The sequence below is a fragment of the Dunckerocampus dactyliophorus genome, chromosome 16 (genome assembly GCF_027744805.1).
Source record: "Dunckerocampus dactyliophorus isolate RoL2022-P2 chromosome 16, RoL_Ddac_1.1, whole genome shotgun sequence".
NCBI lineage: Eukaryota > Metazoa > Chordata > Actinopteri > Syngnathiformes > Syngnathidae > Dunckerocampus > Dunckerocampus dactyliophorus.
This window is the reverse complement of record NC_072834.1, coordinates 18,067,231-18,079,633: the sequence shown is the minus strand read 5'-3', so window position 1 is coordinate 18,079,633 and position 12,403 is coordinate 18,067,231. Positions and strand designations below refer to the sequence as shown.

At 39.7% G+C, this 12,403-nt stretch overlaps 1 protein-coding gene across 1 annotated transcript in view; it reads left to right on the top strand.

Moving 5' to 3' along the window:
• The window catches only part of LOC129168653 (oligophrenin-1-like), a 47,126-nt gene that overhangs the window by 14,226 nt on the left and 20,497 nt on the right, over positions 1–12,403 (top strand). Inside the window, exons 5-16 of the mRNA XM_054754145.1 lie at positions 1,886–1,987; positions 2,067–2,177; positions 4,302–4,406; positions 4,505–4,634; positions 4,756–4,856; positions 4,932–5,023; positions 7,709–7,787; positions 8,299–8,332; positions 8,424–8,486; positions 8,850–8,924; positions 10,880–10,967; positions 11,099–11,157. Coding sequence (XP_054610120.1) covers positions 1,886–1,987; positions 2,067–2,177; positions 4,302–4,406; positions 4,505–4,634; positions 4,756–4,856; positions 4,932–5,023; positions 7,709–7,787; positions 8,299–8,332; positions 8,424–8,486; positions 8,850–8,924; positions 10,880–10,967; positions 11,099–11,157 — 1,039 coding nt within the window. The remainder of the gene's footprint in view (positions 1–1,885; positions 1,988–2,066; positions 2,178–4,301; positions 4,407–4,504; positions 4,635–4,755; positions 4,857–4,931; positions 5,024–7,708; positions 7,788–8,298; positions 8,333–8,423; positions 8,487–8,849; positions 8,925–10,879; positions 10,968–11,098; positions 11,158–12,403) is intronic.

Sequence of the window (12,403 nt, the reverse complement as noted above, 5' to 3'; positions counted from 1 at the left end):
AATGCAACACACTATGCACACTCACATAACTTGAGCAAATACTTTCAACTATCCATCCATCCATTTTCTTCCACTAATCTGGGTCCGGATCACGGGGGCGGCAATCTCAGTAGAGAAGCCCAGACTTCCCGGTCCTAGGCCACCTCCTGCAGCTCCACTGGGAGGGCACCAAGGCGTTCCCAGGCCAACTGTGAGACATAATCTCGCCAGCGTGTTCAAAGTCTGTCCCGGGGCCTTCTCCCGGCTGGGCATGCCCGGAACACCTCACTTAGGAGGTGACCGGGAGGCAACTGGAATAGATGCCTGAGCCACCTCAACTGGCTCCTCCCGATGTTACAGGATGACCAAGCTCCTCACCCTATCACCCTACGGAGGGAACTGATTTCAGCTGCTTGTAGCCGCGATCTTGTTCTTTCGGTCACAACCCGGAGCTCATGACCATAGGTGAGGGTGGGAACATAGATCGGTAAATTGAGAGCTTTGCCTTCCGGCTCGGCTCTCTCTTCACCACGAACGTCCGGTACAGCGGCTGCATTACTGCAGATGCTGAGCCGATCCGCCTATCGACCTCACGTTCCAACCTTCCCTCACTTGTGAACAAGACCCCGAGATACTTGAACTCACCACCTGGGGCAGGACCTCATTCCCAACCCAGAGGGAGCAATCCACCCTTTTCTGACTGATAACCCTGGCCTCGGATTTGGAGGTGCTGAGTCTCATCCCAGAAGCTTCACATTCAGATGCAAGCCGCCCCAGTACGATGTGGCCATCAGGACCACATCGTCTGCAAATAGCGGAGACGAGATCCTAAGGCCAGCGACCTGGACTCCCTGCACGCCTTGGCTGTGCCTAGAAATTCTGTCCATGAAAATTATGAACAGAATCGGTGACAAAGAGCAGCCCTGGCAGAGGCCAACGTTCACCGGAAACAGGCTTGACTTACTGCTGGCAATGTGAACCATGTTCCTGCTCCGGTTGTCAAGGGCTGAATGGCACGTAGTGCGCCACCAATCCCGTACTCCCGGAACACCCCCCACAGGACACTGCGAGGCACACGGTCGAATGCCTTTTCCAAGTCCACAAAGCACATGTAGACCGGTACCAGCTGCTTCAGGAGTCCCACAAGCCATTCATGCTCGATAGGACTCTTTCTTCAGCTTGACGGCAGCCCTAACCTCTGGTGTCCACCATCGGGTTTGGGACTTGCCGCCATGACTGGCACCGACCACCTTGCGGCCGCAGCTCTGATCGGCCATTCGGACTCACAAAAGTACACACATGCTGCTGGTAAAATAAGTGTAAAAGCTAAAAAACGAAATTCTAAAAAATGTATGAAAATTTGTGCAGGGGGGTGAGATTTGATAGGACCCTATTTAATGTTCGGTGAGATACACAAGCAGCAGGCTTGATCACCGGAACAACAGCCGTTTGTTTGCAGGTTTGAATTATCTTACAGCAGGCACAATAATCACTAACACAGGCTACTGTTGTGGCCGTAACCCACGCCGAGCTAAAACTCAACTCTGAACCCCCAACGTCACTTCCTGTCCACCCACTCAGCTCCCCTAGCACCGAAACACATTTATAGCAACACAAATGAGCATGAAGCTTATTTATGTCTTAAATGTAATAATTTCTTTTATTATGTCTGCTATATTGGGCAATAGGAGTGTAAAAGTGACTATGGAAGTTATTTCATGTCTAGAGCGCTCTAATAATGTTACAAGCTGTATTTAGAAGGTCAGAAACTGGTTTTCTATAATTAACTACGGAAATATTCCATTTATAAATAAGGAATCATACTTTTTAAAATTCACTTATCATGGTCGGGGCTGAAACCAGTTACCACAATAAACAAGGGATTGCTGTTTTATCTTCTGTGCAGGAGAAGAGGAAGAAATTTGAGAAGGAGAGCGAAAGATATTACTCCCAGCTTGACAAACACCTGAGTCTTTCTGCTAAGAAGAAAGAGAGTCAACTTCAAGAGGTGGGTGATGATGTTGGAGTTGTGGAGCGGCACATGGCCGACTGCTTGACGCCGCTTCATTTGTCTTTTCTCGCCACAGGCCGATGAGGTCTTATGCAAAGAGCGAGTCAACTTCTATGAGTCTTCAGTGGAATATGTATACCAGATCCATCAGGTCCAAGACAGGAAGAAGTTTGACATGGTGGAGCCTGTAAGTCAAATGTGAAGTGTGACAAGCAGGGAAATGTAGCAGGGACAAACGTCAAGGGACACATTTAATCAGTCAATTAGAGGTGGTTCCTGTGAAGCTTAAAAATACATTTTTGGACTATCCCGTGCTTCCAACTGTGTGGATGCATTCCTCTGAATGAGATGGACACACACGAGTCTTCCCAGAAGAGAGAAGCTCTTATACTTGCAAAGGGGACATCAAAACTTGATATTTTACTTCCATTTTCACATCCTGTTGATGTGAAGGCCAGCTTTCCCCCTTTTTTTTCTTCATAAGGTGTAGAGCCCAATAGCTACATTACCAGACAAAAGTTTAGGGACAGTTATGACACACTCTCTGAACTTGCAGAGATCTTTACAAGGATCAGGGTGTCCCAAAAAATGTATACACTTGCTGCAACAGTGCCTACTTTTACATGCAGTCAATATTCAAGTTAAGGTCAATATTCAAGCCTGCATGGACAATGTTTTCACGCATGGTAAACGTCATGACGCAAGCGCGTCATTTCAGCTTCTTCTTCCTGCATCCATAAGCAACAACAACACTGGCAGAGCGGATAATGAATGCCTTTGTTTGCGTTTTGGTGCCACCACCAGTACTTGACGCTATTCTGCCTCACTTTCTTCATTAATGGAAGGCGAGAACGTGAAGAAATAGGAAATGGAACCAGAGCTGTGCCACCCACATCCATGCTACATATGTAGCACATTCTAAAAATAGAACTTAAAAAAAAAAAAACAAGATAAACAAAATGGAAATTTTACAAGAATAAAGGTAAAATATGAATTGGAATAAAGAGTTGTCCCAAAGCCCCTGGACACTTTTGAAGATGCGTTCGTACAAACCCTGCTTTGGGTAAAAGACACAATGTTTCTGTCTTTCACCACACTTACGAGGTGGCATGTTTCTCCCTTGCTCCAAAAGTGTGGGGTTTTGCGTGTCGTCACGTTTACAAGTAGTTCCTGTCAAAGACACAAGATTCTCTTCGAATAGAACATGCGCAGAACACAAATGAATGTTCCTTTTGATCGGGACATGCCAATAGGCGTATACATGACCCGATTTTTGGGTTAGAAAAGGAGTAACCCAGGGGTAATATTTGGCTTTTTAAAAACCGGAATATGACAATATTCCGTTTTTTTTTTTAAAAGGGTTATTGGTCTTTACATGGCCGTGCGCAAGAAGGTTGTTGCTAATATTCCGGTTGTGATAGGGTTATTTGACTGCATGTAAACGTACTCGGTGTCTGTACCGGAACGGATGTCAGTTTGAGAACAGGCGGTGACAAAACAATAAAATGATGTTCATAAATTGTATTCCATTTTGAAAATTGTATACATACATACACCTAGTTTACCATTATTTATAGTGTGCATACGTTTTTTTGGGACACCCTGTATTTTGAAATTGTTGAGGTAAAGCGATGATAAAAATGAATCATGGATAACGTTTGGTCTTTTCTTGATTGTTGAGTCATTCGTGGAAATTGGGGGGTGCAGGGACACCAGAACCTGACAGAAATGTCATGGTTTTGTTGAGTAGCCCTGATATGAAGTGCATTTGCATCCTGTAAAATAATTTGCAGTGGAAGTCATTATTGATGTGCTGTTTGCAAATTATGCACACAATTTCTGCTCCACAGATAATACTGACCAAGTACAGGAACTTTGGACGCCCAGTGCAAATCATGACCCTTTCTTGTCCACCGCCGCCATGCATGTTAATTACCGTGGGAAGTGCCTTGAATGCCTTCTGTTTTGCTTTTAACACACACCAGCTGCAAATCAAGAAGCTCGGCATGACTAAAACCTTATGAAGTGAATGTGTGTATTGATATCTAAAAATCATGTGGTGTCCAAATCATCACAATTGTTACCACTGACATATACAAACATGGAAAAATTATTAGACCACCCTTGTTTCTTCAGTTTCTTCAGGTGGTGATTGAGCACTGTAAAAGTTCACCTCAACTTTAAATGTCAACTCCCTTGTGAGGTTTTTAGCTAGCTAGCTAGGTTCGGAGAACCTGTCCTATTCAAACCTTTGAATGGCACTGTTGATAGATACTACTTTCTCATTTTAAATCCATGCTTTGCTCCACAGGTGCTGGCGTTTCTCCATAGTGTTTTAACCCTCAACAACCTGACGGTGGAGATGACACAGGACTTTATGCCCTACAAGCAGGAGCTGCAGCTCAGCCTGCAGAACGTAAGTGCACGTCCTTGCCAACAAATTAATCAGATGTGAAGTCCTCTCAATCAGCAGCTCGTCAGACTCTATAAAGTGACGTCCACTTCTGCCCGCAGACGAGGAACCACTATGAGAGCACCCGTGAGGAGATGGAGGACCTTATGAAACGAATGAAACACTCATCGCAGAGCTGCAAAATGCCCAGTTGGTTGCCTATGGAGGGTTATCTGTACTGTCAGGAGAAGTGTAAGTGTAGCAGGTGTTTAGACAGGAGCAAGGTACTTAATATACGAGTATAAGCTTGTGTGAATTCCCTCTCCTGCAAATTCTGACAAGGTGGGCCCTGTTTTTGCTTCCATCCCAACAGGGGCTCTGGGCGTGAGCTGGGTCAAATACTACTGCAAATATCACAAAGAGGGTAGACTGCTGGTCATGGTCCCCTGTGAACAGAAACCCACCACTAAACAGGTGTTACAATAAAAAAAATATTTGTAATAATCCAGTCCAAAACCCAATTTGCAACCATGACGTTGTTCCCTTCAGGGTGCCACACAGCTAACCTTGAAGTCCTGCATCCGCCGGAAGACCGAGTCCATAGACAAGCGCTTTTGTTTTGACGTGGAAGTTAATGAGAGGTTAGTGCACACAAATCCGATGGCAGCGATCCGACAAGCCTCGCGGGGTAAATGAGTGGAGGCGGGGCACGGGCGAACAGGTGGTTTTTCAAGGACAGGGCATGAGGGTGAAATGGACCGTAGCCCAAACAATTCCAAAGCAACAGAAACAGATGGAGAAAAGCAGCAATAGCACACGGGGCAGGAACATGACAAGTTCATATTTATCTAAACAAGCCACTTGTCAACACTTTGCTCTGTCATAGCTAATGACTTGGAATGACACTTGCTTGTCCTCAGGGTGTTTTTCAATGTTTAAATACATGCTGAATGGTGCATGAAGTACTTCGTCCTATAATGCTGAGCAGCTAATTAGAGTCTTTGTGTGAACACCGTCATGAGAGCTCAGCTTGTCTGCCAGACTGAAGGTGGCAGTACTGTCTTTGCAGAGACTCTCATGATGGTAGCTCTGTGTTTAAAGTGCATTTCAGCTTCTTTTAGCTCATTGTCAGCCCAGAAAAAGAGCAAAAAAAATATTTTTTGGATATCTGGTTAATCTACAAAGGTTGAAACTGTCTTTAGAAGTATTTTTACGTGGACTGTGGTGTGCAGGTAAACAAACGTAGACAAAGACCGAGTAAGACGGGGAGAATTAAGAATAAAGAAAATGGCAAGTTTGGAGGCTTTTGCTGAGATAATTACACTTTGTTTTGAAAGCAGCAAATCGCACGACGAAATGTATAATATAATTATGCACGAGCGCAGGGGTGTCTGTTCGGTCTGCAGCACATTCTATAAATGTAATTTAACAAGAAAACAAAAAAAAAAAATCCCAGCAATTTTACAAGAATTATGTCAAAATAGTAAAAAAAAAAAAAAAAAAAAAAAAGTTGTAATCTAACAAAGTCTTAATTTTACAAGGATAATATGATGAAAAATAACATTTTTTTAGCGTAAAGTTGAAATTATTTTTTAAAGTCGTAATATCATGAGTAAGACTAGAGTTGCAATTTTTGTTTAAATTAGGTTGCAGAAAAAGTTATGTTACAAGGATAAAGTGAAAATATCTGAATAAAGTCACAATTACAAGAACAAAATTTACATGAAGTAAATGAAATAGTTGGACATTTAAAAAAAAAACTGCTGTAATTTTAGGATAAAGGACAAAGTCAAACTATTAAGAGAAAAAAAGTTGCATTCTAAGAAGAAAAAGTCGCAGTTTTACGAGAATAAATTTGTAATATGAGGAAAAATTATGTTGTTTTATTAGCATGAAGATGTAATAAAATAAAACATAAGTACTTTTTTGAAAATCTGATACGAGAAACAAAAAAAAGTAATATAAGGTTGTAATTTTTGGAAAATGAGGTTGGGGGGTAAGAAGTTATAATATTATGGGAATAAAGTTAAAATATCACGGAAAAATTCTGAAGAATATTTAAGACGGATATTTAGGTAACAGCTGTGTAAAGTAACTAAAGTAACAGTTGTCATCACTTCCCAGTTTTCTCCTTCTACCGACTTATTTCCTAAAAGCTTGCTCTAGCCCAGCCTGCAGAACGTTACTGTCATACGTTCATGAATATGAATACATATACATGATGAATAATAAAGGAATATTTAAGGTTACTTTCAACTTAATTGAACTGTACCCAAAGACACTGTCAGCGACACACCACATGGACACCACCTTCCTGTGTTGCCATGAGTTATTTTTTAAATTCAATAGTGTTTCTAACTAAATACCCAAAAGGGAGCCAAATAAATTTGCAAGTGCCAGCATTTTGATCAGGAAGGTGAGAAACACTATTGAAATCAAGAAATTACTCATGACAAAACAGGAAGATGGTGTCCATGTGGTGTCTCTGCGCCACATCATGTCTGCCAGAGCAGTCACAGCTTCAATGAAGGTAAAAGTAGCCTTAAATGTTCATTTATCACTTTCATTCAACATTTATATGCATTTAGAAATGTTGCATGCATGTAAAACTATAAAACCATTTTATGTTAACATTTTTGAGAGACAACAGAGATGGGCGACATAGCTGACTTCCGGTTCCTGTCAGCAAGCTAGGGATGCTAACAGGGCGTTTTGTCATATAAATACATTAAGAACACAGTTGGAGTCACGCAGTGTATTAATAACACAACAAGTCACACATCATATTGTAAGCTAACCAGAAAATGTACGCAAACCGAGGCAAAATGTTGGCATAAAGTTTTGATGTCAACCAAAAAAAAAACACGCTAACTAGGGCATACACTAACCGAGGTTCCCATGATCCACTTAATTATTCATCTTCACATTATTAATAGATGAAAAAATAAGAAAAACAACACGTTATTCATGTTTATGCTTTTGTTTAAAAAATTACTTATGAAAAAAAAATCCTTTATTTTAGCATTGATTTCAAATGAAAAAACAAATGATACACGGTTTAGTTTGTGTCAACAATTGATTGAAAAAGCCACAAGCTTTTTAAAATTTTTAGCTTTATCTTTTGCAGAAGACAAATTACAACAGCAGCATGGTTTAATCAATGTATCATTAATGTCACATTTCAAACAGGTCCACGTTTCAAAGCTTCAAAAGCTCCCCTAAATGCTCCCTATAGTTCGGGATAGCAGTGTGCAGTGGATTTTCAAACGGAATAATTTCATTGCAACCTTCGAACTCTTTAATGACATTTGCTACTGTTTCCATAGAAACATTCCAGTCACATTCCAGGCGCTTTCGGAAGGAGACAGGAAGTTGTGGATGGAAGCCATGGATGGAAAAGAACCTGTGAGTTAACTTTTCTTTCTCCTGTCGTCCCTGCTAGACATTTAATGGCACTGCTCTCACGAATAGAATATGGCAGGGGTGTCCTAACTTTTTCCACTGACGGTCACATACTAAAAAAACGGCCACTTCAATCTTTTGTAAAGCAACACATGTAGATGTGCTAAGAAGTTACATATATTTCAAGAAATAAGTGTGTGATATAGATGGGGAATTTCCAAACATTCGTATTAAATAATCTTCATAAATTTGATCCTGTAATATTGTGACTTTATTCCCATAGTATTATAACTTTTGCCCCAACCTAATTAAAAACACTATACTTTTGTTTTTCATGGCATTTCTACTTTAAAAAATAACATATTTTTTTCTTTAATATTTCAACTCTATGCTACTAAAATTACATTATTTTTACTGATATTATTTTAGTAATTTGTGACTTTTTTCTGAGTATTCTGAGTTTACTGTTGCAGTTTTTTTCATTTCTGGTAATACCTTTTTTTTCTCATTTCAGATCTATCACTCCCCAATTCAAAAGCAAGCTGAAAGTAAGTGTGTAAGGTGGAGATGATGCTGTGATGCTGTGTCACTTGTTGCTGTTAAACCCTTTTTTTCTTTTCTTTTTTTTACTTCGTACAGTGGAATTGAATGAAATTGGATTCAAGTTTGTACGGAAGTGCATCAACTATGTGGAAGAAAAGGGTGAGGAGTGCCAGATACAGTATTAATCCCCACTGCTCTGGTTTGGCTGGTTCAAGTTGTACAATACGAATCTAATGTTCTCACGTTTGGATATACTGTACAGCAATCACTTAAAGTGGTTTTTATGATGATTTTGCTTGGCTGTTACTGTATTTATTTAACAAAAGTGTTAATTTCTTTGCACACCAGGAGGCAGATGTGACTGATATTGTTTTGATGCAGCAAGCATGTCCCTTTGTTGAAGTTGTGAAATGACACATTCATAAACAGCAAAGAACATCTGTTTCTGAGTATTCTGCAAGAAGCTTGTACTATGTTTCCATTTCTCCTTTTCGTCACACACTCTTTCTTCCCCTTAAGCAGGACTGACACAAGAAGGCGTGTACAGAACAGTTGGCAGCAACATCCAAGTGCAGAAGCTTCTAAATGCCTTCTTTGGTAAGGAAATAAGCCTGTGAACCTGTGCTGCATTCCATTCACACTTTTGCATAGTGCAGCTCCACTGTGCAATTGAGAAGCAGTTCTGCAGCTTCCACCAGTGAATATCAGCTGGACATCAACTCACGGCACACATGCTCTGCAGGGCGCTGTCTTAACATGACGGCCACAAGTTGTACTTTGAGGAGCAGATGCATGTGCACGATTCCCATTTGTATAAACAAAAACAGGAAACCTAACATTGCTGTGTCACTCGGTTCATTGAGCATTTCAGCATTTGTTAGGTTAGTTTTTAGTGTTGCTGTTTCATGCGTTCAACTTGCTGGTGAACATTATGAAGTATTAGCATCACCTAATGGGTTGGACTCATCTCAAATTTAAAGAAAGTAGTAATATTGATCTTGGATGACACAAATAATGTGTGTACAAAAGTAACTATTTATAATTTTACATGAAATGAGACAGTGACAGTAAAGTTGTAGTTTTGAGTGCACAATACTCAAACCATCAAACTCTCTTTAAAAAAAACACAAACAAAAAAAACTCAAAACAATTGAATGTAGTACATTTGGCAAGAAAGATTTTTTTGGGGATAATTTTAAAATAATTTTTTCTGTTTGTATATTATATTTATATTTTATTTTATCTTTGTATTTTTTGCATAATAGAAATATATAAACATATTAAAATATTTAATTAATAAGAATGAATAAGAATAAAAAAAAAATTGAAAACATTTGTTAAAGTTTTGTTTTGACATGCATTATTTCCAGGCTTTCACGGGCAACATAATCTGAGTTTGATACTTGTGGTGTACTTTAAAATTTACTTTTTTTGGCTAGAGCAAGGATCACTAACTGGTGGACCTCAGTCCGTGTCCTGACCCAGACACCATCCAATACGGACCTGGACAAACAGTCTAAATAAATTATTAAAGTTTGGCTTTCTGTTTTGAATGGCACCTCTTTTGTTAGACTTTGCGGTACTAGTTGTGAAAAATATAGACCTTTTTCTTTGTAAAATGTATGAATCTGTGTTCTTTTTTTGGTTTCAAAAAATTTTATTTGGAGTGAGTTGCAAGCAGTCCCTTTAAGCCCTCAAAAAGCCACAACCTTCTGAGTGAAAACATTTTTTGCATCTAAATGCATCACTTTGAAAAACTGCTCTTTTTTTTTTATTATTTATAAAGCACTTTAAATTGCCACAGGGGCCCAAATTGTGTCCAGGAGATAAAGACAACAAAAAATGATAAACTACGGTTTAAAAAAAAAGTACATAAAAATACACCACAAACATCAAATACAATGCTTCCCGAAGGTAAAATAAATACACACATAAAATCAGCGTTGAAGGTCAAGTACAAAAGGTGAGTTTTAAGAAGCATTTTATGAGAGGCTTTTGACAAGCAATTTTTTTATTGAAGTATAATAATAAGGACATTAAACTTGGCGAGGGCCAAAAACAATTATTGCATACTTAGTGGGATATATTGTGGTTGTCCTCAGGCCATGCACTTGTAGTTTTGTGAGCTTTTACGCTGGTGATAGCTGTGGCTGGATAGCATTTTGGCTTTCGATCCGTGTCCATCCTATTTTCATGAAAGTGATATGTAGGGAATTCTTCAGGGGATTTTATTACACCCTACATCTATTCAGGCTTAGTAATTTTTGGCAATTGACGGTCTCTTAAAACACCTTTTTCAACAGAACCAAGTAATTTATAATAGTAGTAGTTGTTTATGAACACATTTCATACAAATATGTAAAAGGTTGTAAAGTGACGACAGGCAGTAATCTCGGTTGTTTACACTTATATTTTTCTTACATGGACAAAATGTCAACGTGGATTCTTAGACTCTCTTTAAGACTTCAAAGCACGGCCGCCTACTGCATATATCATGTATCCACTGGAGCGGATCTCTCTAACATCTCGTTTGACTGTTCCACTGCCTTTAGATCCTGCAAACTCAGGAGATGTGGATCTGCACAGCGGCGATGACTGGGACATCAAAACCATCACCAGTGCAATGAAGTTTTATCTGAGGTGTGTGAGCGTGTACATGTGAATGTATTATGAAGACAGTAATGTATTATTTTACAAAATGTGTACATTTACATTGATGATACTGCTTTCTACTGTGATAGCGTCATGCGTTTGTTTTTATTTATCTGCAGAAGTCTGTCTGAACCTCTGATGACCTATGATCTGCACCGAGACCTCATGTTAGCTGCAAGTAAGACACATTTTGGGGCACTTAGAGCTAAAGTACACTTACAAGTTGTTGTAAAAATGTCTTCACTGCATGGTGGAACCTGTTGTACAGACTCCACATTTTAGGTGTAAATGGTAAGGTGAGCCAATACCTTTGTCCATGCAGCGTGCTGGTGTCTCATGTCTCAAATCAGGTGTTGCCAAGGACAATAATGCATATGTAGCAGGAGTGTCACGAGACACTCCGTTCACAAGACGAGACAATACACAAGATTGGGTCTATGAGGACGAGATGAGATTTGTTATTACTTTTAAGAAAACTACAATAAAAAAATATACAAAAATATATGACTATATATTGCGATCTACCAGTTGAATTTATACTACATTATCTTGCATTGATCCCCACGAATCTTCATTCTTCTGCACTCTGTGTGTATGCCACCGGCCTCTTGTCCACCCACTGAGACAAAGAGATTGTATCACTGACAAAAGGGCTCATTCCGTTCATCCTGCTGTTTTATGGAGCAAACGCGCCAAGGTGCTGAAACCATTGCACAGTGAATCCTCTTCCTGACACTTTGGAGGAAAGAGACGAGGAAAACAGACACGCACAAGGAAAACAGACACACATGCAAATGGCAATGTATTGAGTTATGTACTATAGAATAGTATGTTTGCTCCCTTCCTGATTTTAAATTTTTTTGCCACACTTAAATGTTTAAGATCATCAGACAAATGTAAATATTCGTCAATGATAACACAACTGAACACAAAATGCATTTTTTTAAATGAAACTTTTTATTATTAAGGGAGAAAAAGGGAGTGGGGGAGAAAAACTACATGGCCTTGTTTGAAAAAGTGATTGCCCCCCAGTTAAAACAAAAACTTAACTGAGATTAATTGAGATCTATCAGTCTGGAAAAGGTCATAAAGTCGTTTCTAAAGCTTTGGGACTCATCATCCATGATCAACAACTGGTGGTTGATCATGGTGAACCTTCCCAGGAGTGGCCGGACAACCAGAGTGACCCCAAAATGTCACAAAACACCCCACAACAACATCCAATGAACTGCAGGCCTCACTTGCCTCAGTTGTGGTCTGATGAGATAAAAATTGAACTTTTTGGAATGTATGTCCCATTACATCTGGCGTAAAAGTAACGCCGCATTTCAGAAAAAGATCATTATACCAACAGTAAAATATGGTGGCGGTAGTGTGATGGTCTGGGGCTGTTTTGCTGCTTCAGGACCTGGAAGACTTGCTGT